Source organism: Myotis myotis, unplaced genomic scaffold, assembly GCF_014108235.1.
Source record: "Myotis myotis isolate mMyoMyo1 unplaced genomic scaffold, mMyoMyo1.p scaffold_m19_p_2, whole genome shotgun sequence".
Taxonomy (NCBI): domain Eukaryota; kingdom Metazoa; phylum Chordata; class Mammalia; order Chiroptera; family Vespertilionidae; genus Myotis; species Myotis myotis.
The window spans coordinates 61,985,119-62,001,788 of NW_023416324.1; the positions used below are offsets into that span (position 1 = coordinate 61,985,119).

At 41.5% G+C, this 16,670-nt stretch overlaps 1 protein-coding gene across 1 annotated transcript in view; it reads right to left on the reverse strand.

The window, feature by feature from the left end:
* The window catches only part of LOC118676280 (uricase), a 31,791-nt gene that overhangs the window by 13,511 nt on the left and 1,610 nt on the right, over positions 1-16,670 (reverse strand). The window contains exons 2-4 of the mRNA XM_036349926.1: positions 7,324-7,542; positions 1,424-1,540; positions 1,248-1,326 (exon numbers count right to left, since the gene is read on the reverse strand). Coding sequence (XP_036205819.1) covers positions 1,248-1,326; positions 1,424-1,540; positions 7,324-7,542 — 415 coding nt within the window. The remainder of the gene's footprint in view (positions 1-1,247; positions 1,327-1,423; positions 1,541-7,323; positions 7,543-16,670) is intronic.

Here is a 16,670-nt window from a genome sequence, read left to right on the forward strand (position 1 = left end):
CTCTTAGATAATAAACAAATGAAGAATTAAAATCTGCTGCCCAAAGAGCACCAGATCCTTACTCTCCAAAGAGGCACAAAGTACAAATGTCATCTTCATACACACAACACTGGAAGATATGTGTGTACACTCACATATGTGTGCACATACATACTGCCTACTCTTGAGGCAACTGATGCTTCTTGCCCTCCTCTGATCCCTCCAGCCCCAGGGCATATTGGAGAGGCACTGGATTCCAGATGAGTAAAGCCGAGCTTCTGGGAACACTGCCACAGTGATCGTAATACCCTGAAGCTCTGTAGCTTTCTGCAGAAAGAAAAAGCTCTGGCCTAATTATGGTGACTAGTTTTTCCACCCTACAGCAGCCGGGTGACTACAATTCAGGCTGATGATAACTCCTAGAAATTCCTAGAAAGAACAAGGGTGTGAAGAGCAGCCGGTTTCTTATTATGATCAGAAGAACCTTATACTTGACCACCCCACTTCCAACTCCAGGGCTCTGCTAACATATTCTTTATAGAAGTCACCAATGTTCTATTTGCCAAACTGCACAGTTCCTCTTCAGTCTTCTTTTCACCTTCCAGTTGCAGAGACTGCTAGCTGTTCACTAAATCTACTTCCTCTTCCTCCTGGGTACCTGGCTAGACTACTTTTCCCAGCCTCCCTTTGCAGTTAGGTGAGGCTGTGTGATTGGCTGCTCTCAAGCAGAAATGCTATGTGTTACTTTCAGGCCTGGGGTTATTGTAATTATGTTCCACCATTAATTTTAAAATTTCTTAAGAATTATATAATTGTCATTGCTATTTTAAGTGAGGTTCATTTTTATAGTAATAGTACGCAAATAATGTGTCAGGGAAACTTGACTGTTATTTACTAGCTATTTCCTATAATACTTATTATAATTAAAGCACAGTATGATATTTAAAGTACTGGTCAGAAAGATCAGAAATTTGGGGGTTTGTCAGCGTGAGCCTTTTTTCCTTACCTCAAAACCTGGTAATAAAAATGATCCACTCCATTTAACTCCCAGATTTCTTGCAAAAGCTATTATTTCATTTTTCATTTTTCATTTTTAAGAAAAAAAGTAGATTGTTTTAAAATATAATTTAAAGTCACAATGCTCATTCTCATCTCAGATTAAAAAGCTTTCAAAATTCTCTACAGTTTCCTATTAAACAGAATAACTTAGAAGAAGAGAAACCTGAAATTGCTATAGCAGAATCAAAACATGAAAAGTATTTTCTCACCACTCCTCATCTGTTCAACCTCACAGAAGTGCGTTCCAGTGGGAGTATGAATAAACGCGTGGACATGCTTAGCTCCATTCTGAAAATTAGAAACCAACATTGTTTCCAATAAAATTTCAGTATGTCATAAAGCCAATTTCTTTAATTAAACTGAGAGCACAAATAAGTAAAGTAACCTTCTCAAAACGCTTCCAAGGGACTTCTTCCACGTAGACTTGAGCTCTGATGACATGGTTAAAAGAAGAAAGGAAATGTTCACAGATATTCATAGCAAACGTTTCTATGCTTTTGATCTGTAAAAAGAAACAAAATGGGGGTGAGACCAAGATGGTGGCGTAGGCCTCCCACAACCACATCAAAATTACAACTAAAATACAGAACAACCATTACCCAGAACCATCAGGAAGCTGGCTGAGTGGAAGTCCTACAACTAACGAGGTAAAAAAGAAAGAACACAGAAACTGCTGGGAGGCGTGGAGGCATGAACGGGCTGGTCCAGCACCCACATGTGCCACTTTTTTAATTAGGTGGGAGATTGTCTCTGCGGAGGCCGCCCAGAGGAGCAACGGGTCCCAGCCCCACAGCAGATGCCCAGTCCAGGGTCCCAAAGCTGGGAAAAGAAGTCCCCATAACTACAGCTGTAAAAACCAGTGCAGACTGGGGCTCACTGACACAGAGGCTGCTGGAGACCCAGCTGCTCCTCCTAAAATGTTGGCAGACAAATTGAACTTGCAAAGTCCCACTTCCTCTGAGCTCCAGCGCCAGGGCAAGGCTCTCAGGACACAGACACATACAAGGAGGAACTGGATTGTCTGGCATCGGGGCAGGAACTCGGGGGTGGTGTTCTCCCAGACGAGGTATTTGCAGGGATCATTGTTCTTATGCTGGGACGTCCCCAGTCACAGGGCTGACTGACAGCCATTTCTGTTTGCTCCACCCTGGTGATCCCTGAGACCCGCCTCATCCAATTTCCAGCCGCACCCAATCAGTGTGCAGTGGATTTTGCACATGAATAGCCTGTCCTTGCTCAGGCTAAAAATCTGTCAAACAAACTGCAGCTGGTCAGGGAGCCCCAAACCTATCAACAAATAACCCAAGACCTGGAACCAGCACCCACCTGCCTTGCTTCACAGATGGGCCTCATCTGGGCACTTCCAAACCTGATACAAAGAAAAGGAATCTGCAGATCTCTCTATAGCTCCTGCTGTGTGGCCCCAGGCAGTGGCTGCCTTTACTCCTCTCTGGAGACTCAAGAGCCAGTGTACCCAGTGTCAGATCATACCAGATTACAACTCTACACATCCATAAATAACACACTCAAGGGGCAGACTCAGTGAACGCCAAAGCCCCACTAAAGCAAGTCCTGCTCCATAGGGTGTTTCCTGCACAGCAGCTCTCCCTCTGTAGTCACAGCTGGTCCTCATAGCCAATTGGCCTGGAAGTCAATTCCTCCCAGTGACACCAACAGCAATCAAGTCTCAACTACAACAAGACTGTGCACACAGCCCACAAAGGGGTGCACCAAGAGAGTCCACCTCAGGTGATTGGGGAGGCTGAGCCACTGGGCCCTATAGGACACCTACTACACAAGGCCACTCTATCAACTCAATAAGACATAGCAGCTCTACCCAATACATAAAAATAAACACAGGGAAGCAGCAAAAATGCAGAGACAAAGAAACATGTCACAAATGGAAGACATGGAAGAAAGCAAACTACTGGATATAGAGTTATAAGGTTACTCAAGAATCTTTTAGAGACCTCCAAGGGACTTAGTGAGACTTTTAAGGGTCTTAGTGAAAATGCCAAAAAATGGAAAAGGACAAGTCAGAAATTAAGCATACACTAACTGAAATAAAGAATAATATACAAGAATTCAACAGTAGACTAGAGGATCCTGAGAATCAAATCGATTTGAAATATGAGGAAGCAAAAACACCCAACCAGAAGAGAAAAAAGAAAAAGGAATCTAAAACTATGAAGATAGTGTAAGGAGGCTCTGGGACAACTTCAAGCATACCAACATCCACATTATGGAGGTGCCAGAAGAAGGGAGAGAGCAAGATATTGAAAATGTATTTGAAGAAATAATGACAGAAAACTTCCCCTACCCGGTGAAAGAAATAGACTTAAAAGTCCAGGAACCACAGAGAATCCCAAACAAAAGGAACCCAAAGAGGACCACACCAAGACACATCATAATTAAAATGCCAAGGGCTAAAGACAAAGAGAAAATCTTAAAAGCAGCAAGAGAAAAGCAGTTAGTTACCTACAAGGGATTGCCCATACGACTGTCAGCTGATTTCTCAACAGGAACTAAGCAGGCCAGAAGGAAGTGGCAAGAAATATTCAAAGTGATTAATAGCAAGGACCTACAACCAAGATTACTCTACCAAGCAAAGCTGTCATTTAGAAGTGAAGGTCAGATAAAGAGCTTCACAGACAAAAAAATGGTAAGGAGTTCATTACCACCAAACCAGTATTATATGAAATGCTGAAGGGTATTCTTTAAGAAGAGGAAGAAGAAGAAAAAGATAAAGATAAAAAATATGAACAACAAAATGGCAACAAATACATATCTATCAACAATTGAATCTAAAAATCAGAATAAACAAATGCAAAATCTAATGAACAGAATAAACTGGTGAATAAAATAGAATCAGAGGCATAGAAATAGAATAGACTGATGATTCTCAGAGGGAAGGAAGGATGGTGGGCAGGAAGAAATTAAAGATCTTATGTGTATACTAGTGGCCCGGTACATGAATTTGTGTGCATTGAAAGGATATTAATTAGAAGGTGGCCGGCAGGGTGGGACTGAGCAAGATGGGCTGGACATGCCCTGGAGCCAACCTCCCATGGTCCCTCCCAGGCTGACCGTACCTGGGTGGCACCGTGGCCCGAAGGGCATCTGCAGTCACCACAGCTCCACAGTAAACTAGATTCGGGGCCGACAGTGCCCCAGCAACAACCTAACCCATGGCCAAAGGTGGAATCTCACAGCCCCATGAGGAATCGGGCTCCCTCCTCTCTGGTTCCCGGATGCATCACCCTAGAACCGCCACTGCCAAGTCACCACAGCTCAGCAGCTCCTGTGCATCTGTCCCCTGGTGGTCAGTGAATGTCATTTCTACCAGCCAGTCAGATGGTCAGACAGTTGGACAGTCACTTAGCCTTTTATATATATAGATATCCATTATCTATGAACACAGACAATAGGGTGGCAAAAGCCTGGGGTGGGGCAGGACCCAGGTGGAGTGGAGCAATAGGGGGAAAAAGAGGGACATCTGTATAATCTCAACAATAAATATTTTTAAAAAAAACATTTTAAAAAAGAAACAAAATGCTAGTGATCAGAAATATTTGTCCCACTTAAAAATAATTTTTAATATCCATGGATCTCCCTTTTGAATCAAGTGCTATCTAGAGATAGAGAAATGTAAAATTAGAAAGAATCTTGAGAGCTGAATGGGTTGTTATTCCAATTTTTCACAAGGGCTCCTAAATGTAATTGATAAATCACCATCACCAAGTGAGACTATCATTTTTTTAAGAAACCTGCTTTGTAGGACATGTGTCAATCAGTAGATGAGCAAAAGTAACGTGTTTAGATGCTTCTCACAATGAGCTTGCCATCACCTACACCAGGTACAGTACTACATTATACTCCAAAACACTCTGGACTCTATGAGGCTGGCAAATAGGCCTCCAAGTTTTCCGAGGAAAAATGTTAATGAAGGGTCGCTTCAGCTGTCTTTGCCTTGCAAACAGTCTTTCTGTTGACCATCCTCAGCTCTTCACCCTCATAAAGCAGCTCCTCACTTCCACACAAATTCTTCATATTAATCTCCAGGCAATGTTTGATGGTGTTATCATAATCTACAGATTAGTTAGGGCTTTCCTATAATTAAGGTGGACTATTTATACAGGTTTCCCCAGGATAAATCTGACATTTTTGAGACATATTCTACCTGTTGTCCTAGAATAATTATTAATAGCATCCCATTCCACTCTCAAAAGTTTCCTGATTTGGAAAATGAAAGGACTAACTTGAAAAGATACATACACCCCCATGTTGATTGCAGCATTATTACAGTAGTCAAAATATGGAAATGACCTAAGTGTTCATCAATGGATGAATGGATTAAGAAAATGTGATATATATAATGCATTGGTTCTCAACCTTCTGGCCCTTTAAATACAGTTCCTCATGTTGTGACCCAACCATAAAATTACTTTCATTGCTACTTCATAACTGTAATGTTGCTACTGTTATGAATCATAATGTAAATATCTGATATGCAGGATGGTCTTAGGCGACCCCTGTGAAAGTGTTGTTCGACCGCCAAAGGGGTCCCGACCCACAGGTTGAGAACCGCTGATATAATGGAACATCATTCAGCCATTAAAAGAATGAAATTTTGCCACTTGCAAAAACATGAATAGAACTTGAGGGCATTATGCTAAGTGAAATAAGTCAAACGGAGAAAGAAAAACACTCTATGATCTCACTTACATGTAGAATCTAAAACAAACTAATAAAACCAAGCCCACAGATACAGAGAACAGATTGGTGGTTGCCAGAGGTGAGGGGTCAGGGGTGAGAAGTCAAATAAATAAAAGGAGTCAAAAGGTACAAACTTCCAGTTGTAAAATAAATAAATCATGGGATATAATGTGCAGCATGGAGACTACAGTTAGTAAGACTATACTGCATATTTGAAAGTGGCTAAGAGAGGAAATCTTAAAAGTTATCACAAGAAAAACGATTCTGTAACTATGCATGGTGATGGATGTTAACTAGACTTATTGTGGTGAACATTTTGCAATAAAGGCAAATAGCAAACCATTATAGTATACACCTAAAACTAATATATGTCATATGCCCATTATATTTCAATTTAAAAAATAGGAAAAATGTGTTCTGGTTTGGATAAAAATTATATGATCATTTTATCTAACATGAATTAATTTGGTGTTCAAACAGCCAGATTCATTCCTTCACTTCTCTTCACCTCTCACACAGTACAGAAAATGTAAGAATCTGTGCTACCCAGCTCTCTTTTTTGGTGCAGTACAAAAACCTGTTTTCAATTTATGTTTTTAAGAGAGCAATGCCTTTGTCCATAGCCATGTCTGTGCTTGCTGGGCCATTCTGATTAGCAAGAGAAAGGTTCAGAGTGGAGATATGCCTTGCAGAATTTGTATTTCAGTTAAATGTCTTCATTTCATGGATGTGGATTTCATGCCAAAAAGCATGAGAAAAGAAGCTGTCCTATCTACATTTCTTGTCTTTTTAGGCTTCTTAGCCAATAAAAAATTTTTTCTTGAATTGCCCAGAAATCTGCTGGTGGACCAGCACAGCTTCACTCACACTTAAAAAAAACTTGAGGTGAAAGTGCTAACATATCAGACTCTATCAGTTCCAATGCCCTTTGAAAGAGTATAATTGCCTCCATATATGGATACTAAATGGTCATGGAGTTAGGAAGACCAGGAAAGCATTAAAAGTTGGACAAATATATTTCAAAGTGTATCTTGTACTTAAGATTTTCTTTTATAGCAACACCAAGAAGAGAAATTGTATTTTCTTCTATAAATTTTAAGATGAAAAAATAAATAATTAGACTCAAAGAAATGCATGACAAAAATGTGTAAATTTATGGTCTGAAACGCTCTCAGGACCTTGATTTTGTCATGGTCCTAATCAAAAGGTAACCATAAAATTCTTTAATAGGATTCTCTATCTAAAAGGTGTTATAAGTGTTGAGATCCAAGAAAAGAGAACAAAGAGGTGAATTAAAAACAAACAAACAAAAACAACCAAGCTTTTCTGTAAGACTGGGAACTTTAGAATGGAAAAAAAAAAACTTTTTTTAATGGCTTAAATGTAAAAATAAGGTTATAATTGTAATAATCAGAGTATTCTTGAAAGCAAAGTCATGTCTTACTTTTGAAGAAGAATGGAGAAAGGAGAATCACAAAGGGAACTTGAAATAAGCAAGCAGTATCATTATGTTATAGAATAGTGAATTCTGCATCATAATTGGCAGCATCTAAGAATAATAACACATACTCCTTTGAACTTTGCCAAGACGTGAACTGTGTTCTTGATGGTGTCTGTAGGGATGATGTCTGAATTATCTCCATGTAGATAATCTTTTTTGGAGCTCAGAGTAAGTTGCACCGAAGTTGCCACCTCTTTAATGCTGTGAAATTTTCCATCTCGCTGAATACGGAGAACTTTTACCATATCCTTCCCGTAGCCAGTTCGGACAAACTCCACCTCATCATTCTGCAATGAAAACATAGTTGTTGATAAAGGCTAAGTGAAAGCAAAAGGTCAATTGCAATTTGTCTAAGCCTTAATTGTATCATACACAGCAGGTCCTCGTTCTGGTATAATTGATCAGATGCCATACTAACTTAACTTTTATTTATATCAATTAGCCTGTGGTAAAACTGGTTACATAATAATGTTTTTCACTATACTTCCAAGAACCTATCAATATTAAGTGAGGAATTACTATAATTGTAATAATCAGAGTATTCTTGAAAGCAAGGTCATGTCTTACTTTTGAAGAAGAATGGAGAAAGGAGAATCACAAGTAACCAATGAAACTATATCAGATTGGCCTGAACACAGGCAGATGGCTTTCTTGATAATAATAAGTAATAATAATAACTGTACTTCATGGGCTAAACGACTCTGTTTTATTTAATCCCTGCTAAGGTAATCCTTATAACAGCTCTGAGAACTAGTATTATTCCCATTTTACAGAGGGAGAAACTGAGGTTCCAAAAGTTTAAGCAACTTGCCCTCCTACACATAGCTAGTAAAGGATAGAGCCAGCACTCACATTCAGGTCTGTTGACTTTACCTTGTGTACTCCTAACCACTTCATAAACAGCCTTTCCTGTATAAAATGCTTTGACTATGTGAACTGGAAATCATTGTATTCCCTTTTTTATAGAGAGTGATATTCTGGAGAAAATGTCCTGTGATCAATAAAAACAATTGGAAAATTGATTCTTCTACTTGCTGGCAGGAAGCAGGGTAATTAGTGACAGGGTCCAGATTACTTTCAGGAGTGCGGAGCCAGGGCCATCTGACGCAGGGAAAGCTACGCTTTAGCAAAGAGACACTCAATAAAAGCTTCGTGATTGAGTCATTAGTGCTCTTGTCTGAAGCTGGAGCCCTCACTAGCTAATACGTCCGTTTCCACTGCTGGGTTCCGCAGGACTTGTGCCTGGGCTTTATTGGTGTTTGAAAGGAGAGGCAGGAGGGAGCAGAGGAACAAAAACACATTTTTTTTTCAGCATTGAAATTGCACATTAAAATTTTAGTGAAAGAAGGGGACAAAAGTAAATCAAAAACAACGTTCAGTGAGAATGTGGGGAAGGGCACAGGGAAAGAAACTGGCCTGCTCATGGCACGTAGGTGATATGCTGAGAAACCCCAGGGCTGCCTACAAATGTTTGCATAAAAAATCACCAGGTCCCCTGGGAAAGTTTTTAAAATTCTAGCCAACATCAGAAATTATTGTAATGTTCTTAATCACAATGAGATAGGAGGCTGTCTTAAATCTTGGGGATAAACCCTAAAAATGCGTGGTGTCTGAATTCAATCCTTTCTCTGTGGGAAGGACACATTGAAGGGACAACTCTTGGAGAGGCCCCTCAAAAGCCTCTGACCCAATCGTTGGGAGACTTATAATGCAAAAACAGGACCAATAAGAAAACAGAAGGAGCAGACTTAAGGGATCCTAATGAGAACTATAATAGTGACAGGGAAAGGGGCGTGTTGTATAGTTATAATGGCTTTGGGATCAGAGCAGGCCCAAATGCTGCCTTCCTACTTACTAGTATAGCTTTGTAGCTGGTGACAAATAATTTGATGTCTCTGAGCCTCAGCATTCCCATTTGTACCAATGAAAATAGACACTCCTTCTTGTAGGGTTGCTGGTGAGTGTGAAAGACCTGGTTCAGTTCCTAGTACCTAGCGATGCAGAGAGGTCAACCCTAATAAAAGTGGTCACATCCAGCCTGGCTGTGGGCACAGCAGCAGCAGAGAGAGCCAAGGGGACCTTGAGAAGGCCCAGTCTTTGGAGTGGAGAGCACTACTGGTGCATTGAGCAACAAGAGATTCCACCTGGGGGAGAGAGGCACCTGGCTGGCTTGGGGCCCTTGGATGATATGGTCTGGGATCCAGAACCAAAGACTCTGAAATTACCCATTGTCCCCAGTGCACAGTTAAGACTCAACAAATGTTATTCCTCAGTTCCATCCTCTGCTACAAAATCCTCAAGGTACAGTAGGTTAGTCTGTGAAAGCAAGTGGTCCCTAAGTGATATATATGAAGATTAAATGATAGCCACTCTTCCTAGCCCCAGCCTGCTCATCTCTCCAGTTTCATGTCTTGCCACACTATTTTGAACTGCTTCGCTGTCCTGAGCTGACTGTGGTTGCCTAGGCTCTGCATGCTTTTCAGCCTGTAGACCTTTGAATTTGCCATTCTTTCTTTCTTGAACACTGCTTCCCTTCCTCACTACCTGACTACCAACCTCTTCACCTGCCTAACTTCTTCTAGGCGTCCAATCTCAGATGTCACTTCTCCCGGTAATGTGCCCCAGCCCCTCAGGTCTGGAGTAGGTGCCCTTCAGTGCGCTTTCAAAATAGTTATTTTGTCAAATTGTATTGCAATTGCCTCATTTTGTGTCTAATTTCTTCAGGAATGGTAAATTATGGAAGCAGGAACAATTTTTATCTTAGTTGTTATGGCAACCCCAGTGCTCCGCACAGTGCCTGGAACATCAAGAGGTACTTAATAAAGTGCTTAATAAATGTGTCTTGAATGAATGAATGGTGCACCACCACCTCCACCCCTGTGTGGTGACACAGAATAGTTCAAGAAAATAACCCAAAGATTTCAATGCAGGAAGAGCTGCTTTAGCTCAATCAGGAAGTTCCTCTTCCTGGGAAGGTGGGGAAGGCCCCTTCTTTCCTCTGATCACCACAGCCCGGAGATCACAGGCACAGCTGGCCAGAGAACAAAGGCCCAGGAAGGGCAGAGCTGGGTGTAGACAGAGTCAGCGATGCAGCACAAAGTGTTCGCATTGCTAACAAGACCGAGCGCTCCAGCACAGCGCAGCCGTCCCAGAGTTCCTGCACGTCACACACGAGAGAGGTCAGTGGTCCTTGGCCAGCTCCTGACTAGGCCTCGGCACCCGAGCAAGGCTGGAGTAATCAAGCTTGCCGAGCAATGAGTCCGAATAAAAAGGACACAACCGTCTGAGGCTGGAACAGAATGGAACAGGAACGATGTGGGACACCCAAGGGTCTCTCAGCAGGACCTGACAACACAGGTGATAGCCTGGACCACAGCTGACGTTGTTCTTTTTAATAAGGCTTCCTCACTTCCATCGCCAGAGAAATCAGAAGTGCCAGAACCCGTTGTGCATCATGCCCAGTATGGCGCAGAGATGCACATCCGAGACCGCTTCACAGTAAAATGCAAAGGCCGCTCTCATCTGGCGCATGGTCAGGGGCTGAGAGCGTGGGCTCTGGGCTCTGGAGTCAGGCAGGACAGGTGTGGATCTTTGTCCTGCTACCTAGTAGCTCTGTGAATGGAGGCAAACTTCTCCATCTATAAAATGGGAATGATAGCCATGCACCTTTCTTAGGATGGCTGTGAGGATTACATAAGAAAAAACATCACGTACTTAGAGAAGTGTCTGGCAAATAGTAAGTGTTCAATAAATGTTAGCTATAGTTATCATTGATAAATGATAATTCTATTTCAAATGTTTGCATCAAAGGGTCCCGTGGTTACTGTTCGCAATAAATAGCCAGACTGCACACCAATCCAGAACCCGGGTGGTGAAAATCAAAGACTGCTGCTGTGATGAGGCCTGAGTCAGCCTTCATACTTCTGCTAGGACGTCCTGCCCCAGGCTGTGTGGCTTGAGGACATGGTTACAAAAGGACTCGATTTCCTAGAGAAATGCTTTGGACAAAATATCAGCAGGAATAATCTTTTCCTGGCTCCACATGAGAAAAATCCCCTTTTCTTAGACATCTTTTGAAATACAAAAGGATGGAGACTCATTATTTGCTTGCAAGTAATGTTGGAGGAAACTCTCAGAGATTTTAAGTAAATCATATGAAGTTTCAGTTTTGTAATGAGATAGTGACTGTTCTCTCATTCCCAGGTCATATTGAAAGTGATGGAGGCTGTCACTACAGTCTAAGGCAGCGGTTCTCAACCTGTGGGTCGTGACCCCTTTAGTGGTCGAACGAACCTTTCACAGGGGTCGCCTAAGACCATCCTGCATATCAGATACTTACATTACAATTCATAACAGTAGCAACATTACAGTTATGAAGTAGCAACGGAAATAATGTTATGGTTGGGTCACAACATGAGGAACTGTATTTAAAGGGCCAGAAGGTTGAGAACCACTGGTAAGGGGGTCTTAGCCTGGAGTCTGTTAACCTCTACAGGGCCCCATGGATGGATTTGAGGCAGAAAAATATTAGGAACGATGAGGTAAAACTTTTACAAATGTAAATTTTAAAATAACTAGAATTTTCTTTCAAGAGCAGCATCTCTACCCTCCATAACAGAGGGGAATACAAAAGGGCTAGCTGTTTAGGACCCGTCACCCAAGTGTGAATATCGATTCAGCTGTAGTTGTGCTGTCACAACTGGAAGAACTATGCATGGAGACAGCCTGTGGAATGTGACGGAGAAGTTCTTCCAGCTCTCTGCGCAGGTTTGCCCCCTTGCCTGGCTATTTTCTTGCACATTTGTGAACAAAAGGACTTGGGAAGAAAATCCTGAACTAACATAAGAGAAAGGAGCACTCCAATGAACAATATTAATATCACTTAGGTGATTTCTAACAATATGGAATGAGAAGAACAGTAATGATGCATATAACAACCACGGAGGCAGCTGGTATTTTTTTGGTTGCCTAGGATCTCCTAAATGTCACATAGGAAAATATTGATATCTAGTGGAAAATGTCATGTGGCTTTAGGCTATAGAGTAGTTTATTTTTGCCATCAAGGGAAGATGTGCCCTGAGTTATGTTCAAAGGGTGACCCTAGAGGGGTTTGTCAAGCAGATGTTTCCAGGAACAGTATAATGTATACACTTAATATGGTAGCGAGAAAGGGTGACCTGCTGCTTAGTGAAGAGACTCCATTTACAGGGCTCCATTACTTTCATACTTCTGCCTGCTACAAAAGAAGAGAGAGTCATCACTAAATGCTAGGGGAAATGCTCATTTTCTTGCCAGCCTCTCCAGGGCACCAAGCAGCCTTAGGGGAGGGAACTGGATCAGGGCCCTGAGGTGTCTCTAGAATTGGCGGCAGGATACCCCACAAACAAAGGATTGATGAAGCCCTTCAAAAAGGCAGTTAAGAAAATTTTACTGAAATGCATACACTAAAAGATATTTCGCCCTAGCCGGTTTGGCTCAGTGGATAGAGAGTTGGCCTGCAGACTGAAGGGTCATGGGTTCAATTCTGGTTGAGGGCACATACCTTGGTTGCAGGCTTGATCCCCAGCCCTGGTTGGGGCACATGCAGGAGGCAACCAATGGATGTGTCTCTCTCACATCAATGTTTCTCTCTTTCTGTCTCTCCCCTGCCTTTCCACTCTCTCTAAAAATCAATGGGAAAATATCCATTGATATTTTTAACAACAACAACAACAAGCTATTTTGTTCCTAATGTATAAGTCTTGAAAATAAAAATAATACTAGCAACCATTTACTGAGGGTTTGATATGCATCAGGAACTTTGCATATATTACTTCACTTAATTATTTAAAAAACAACAACCTATAAAGTAGTTATATTATCCAAGTTTGACAAAGGAAGACACTAGGGTCGGGTAATCTGCCACGGTCAGACAGTTACTAGGTGACAGAACAGGAGGAGAGCCCAGCCCATTTGGCTCCAGATGACATGCCCTTACCCACTACCTCAGAGTCCCTACATCCCTTGCTAGCAAGCCCCTCCACTCATTAGGAACAGAAAAAAAAGCATTCTGATCCCAACAGGAGGGGGCATGGCCATGCTATTGTAGAAACCTATATTTCTGCATCATTTTTAAATTTTTCACCCAATGAGACCTACGGTATCTTATCTATTCCTCACAAAAACCTTGTAATTTGGTGGACAGACTCCCTATCCTATATAATAAAAGTCTAACATGCTAAGTATCTGGTCATCCGGTCATCCGGTCATCCTTTCAACCAATCAAAGCGTAATATGCTAATGATATACTAAGGCCGCTCAACCACTTGCTATGACGTGCACTGACCACCAGGGGGCAGATGCTCTGACCGATAGGTTGACTTGCTGCTGGGGTCCGGCCAATAGGGACTGAGTAAGATGGGTCGGACACGCCCTGGAGCCCTCCCATGGCCCCTCCCTGGCTGGCCAACCTCCCGCATCTCTCCCCAGCCCTGATCATGCACTGGTGGGGTCCCTTGGCCTGGCCTGCACCCTCTTGCAATCCAGGACCCCTCAGGGGATGTCAGAAAGCCGGTTTTGGCCCGATCCTGCAGGCCAGGCCGAGGGACCCACTGGTGCATGAATTCGTGCACTGAGCCTCTGGTTTTAAAAATAAACTAACTTACCCTAGCCGGTTTGACTCAGTGGATAGAGCATCAGCCTGAAGACTGAAGGGTCCCAGGTTTGATTCTGGTCCAAGGCATATGCCTGGGTTGCAGGCTTGATCACCAGTTGGGGCCATGCAGGAGGCAGCTGATCAATGAGTCTCTGTCATCATTGATGTTTCTATCTCTCTCTCTCCCTATCCCTGCCTCTCTGAAATCAATAAAAATATATTTTAAAAAATATAAAAATAAACTAGCTCAGAGATGTTAAGTGAGCTGCCCAAAGTCACACAGCTAATAGGCAGACAGGTATAGTAGAAAAAGCTTGCTGAGACTGTCAAGTTTTATTTTACTTACACTATGCTAGGCAGAACTTACCCAACACTAAAAGATGCCCCCCATCCAAAACATCACTTTTTCTAGCATTTCAGTCCTTTTTTTTTAATTACAGGGAAAGTATAAACTCAGATGAATTCTGTGTTTATTGCAAGAGCATTTAGGCTGTGAAGTAAGGGGAGAATTGAAGGGTGATTGCCCTTTGGGGCAAGATGAAAACTCAGTTTCATGCCTTTAACCACAGGGCACTATGTCTGAATTAAACATTTACATTTATCTGGCTGATGTAGACTTATGTGTGGTCATTGGAACCATGTTGCCAATGGACTGGTTTTAGTCCATCTGTAAGGACAAAGAAGTGGGTGCATCTTGGAAGAAAAGGAAACAAGGTGGGAAGGAATCAGCAGTGAATGAGCTCCCGTTTATGTGTCAGAGGCTGTGCACACAGCATCTCACCAAATCCTGACAGCGCTCTGTAAAGGTGCAGAGCATGAATCCCACCTTTACCAAAGGAAGCTGATGTTCATCATTTTCATTTGGTCAAAACCACTTGGCTAATGAGCATCGGGGGCAGGCATGGAACCCAGGCCCGATTATTTGCATTCTATCCCCGCTGCCTTCCTGATACATTACAATGAAGTTCTTTATAATGGGATTTTACCTACCTAACCACTTTTATTTATTTCTCTGATTAGTTTTAATTCATTCTAAACTCACATAACCCCAAACTCTTTTCCATTAAATTCCTACATTCACCTATATTTTCTTAGCTTCTTCTATGTGACAAGCACCACAGTAAGCTCTCTAGAAACAACAGTAAACAAGACAGACACTGTTCTACCCTGATAGAGAGTATACACTCGAACAAACATTTTTGGTAAGGAATCAGAAATCCAGTATTTTAGACTTTGCAAGCTGTTATGATCTCTGGTGCAACTGCTCATTTCTGCCATAATAGCATAAAGTAGCTACATAATACATGAATGAATGGGTATGACTGTGTTTCAATAAAAGTTTCTTTATAGAAACAGACAGTGGGCCAGATTTGGCTCACAGGAGTTTGCTGACCTCTGCTCTCTAAAGTAACCCATGAAAGTCATCAAGTAATCAGAACACATTCTTATAATTACTCTAATTGAAAAAATACAGTGAGCTCTGGTTCTATATTGCAGGGACCCCTAAGCCAGTTGGAGAGAGATTCAGGATGGCTTCCAGGAGGAATTGGCATTCACAAAACCACCTGAACAATGAGAGGAATTAACCAAATAAAATTTTTCTGGCCCTCTTCCACTTATGTTCTCCTTCAACCACATTTCTAAGGAACAATTCCTTATTTTATAAATATCTGAGTCTTTTTGCTTGTCTCATCCCTTCTTATCAAAATAATTCATGTCCCCTCCCCTTCCTCCCTCAACAAGTGCATCAACATTTTCCCTCAGTCTGTCACATTCTAGATTTTACTCCATACATCAGCAGTCTTTTAAAATTTGAACAAAAATAAAAGTTGAACTTAGATAAACTTTATAGTATGTAAATCAGACCTTACAAGCCTATCGAAAATAAATAAATAAGGCCAGGAGTCCTTACAGGATGACTAAACTTTCTAAAAAAATATATATATATATTTATTTCAGAGAGGAAGGGTGAGGGAAAGAAAGATAGAGACATCAATGATGAGAGAGAATCATTGATTGGCTGCCTCCTGCACACCCCTTACTGGGGACCGTGCCTCCTGCATGCCCAGACTTGAACCATGACCTCCTGGTTCATAGGTGGACATTCAACCACTGACCCACACCAACCAGGCAGGATGACTAAACTTTGATGAAGCCAGCACAGACCAGGATCTGGAAAAACTTAACTTTATCTCAGTCTCAAAAAGTTATCACAGATTAAGCATCAAGGAGCTTGAATTCATAGTCCAAAATCTAAAGTACACAATGAGAGAGAGAGAGAGAAGGTTGTAGAAACAACAGATAGCAAAGTGTGACTTGCCAAGTCTTCAGATATTAAAATTATCAGACATAAAGTACAAAAATATATACTTAATATTTTTATAGACATAAGAGAGAAGAATGAATTTATCTTTTTTTGAGATAAGAGTGTAGCTTCTCTTGAACAAGAAACAAGGGACCATGAAAAAGACCAAGTAAATTTGAAACAGAACCCAGTAGACCCTTCTAGAAATTCATTGATAAGTGGATTAGTTATTTGGAAGGGACAGATTAAGTAACAGATTAATGGCGTCAAAGAGAGAAAGAAAGAACTGGAAGATAGATCCAAATAAAGAAGCAGGGATTAATGCAGATGTACAGGAGACATGGAAGAGATATAAAATGTACTAGAAATATATAATAGAGCAAATGTGGAAGAGGCAGAATTCCAAGAGATCAAGACTGAGATTTTCTAGAATTACTGGACGAATGAATGTAAACTTTTAACCATAAAATAAGAAG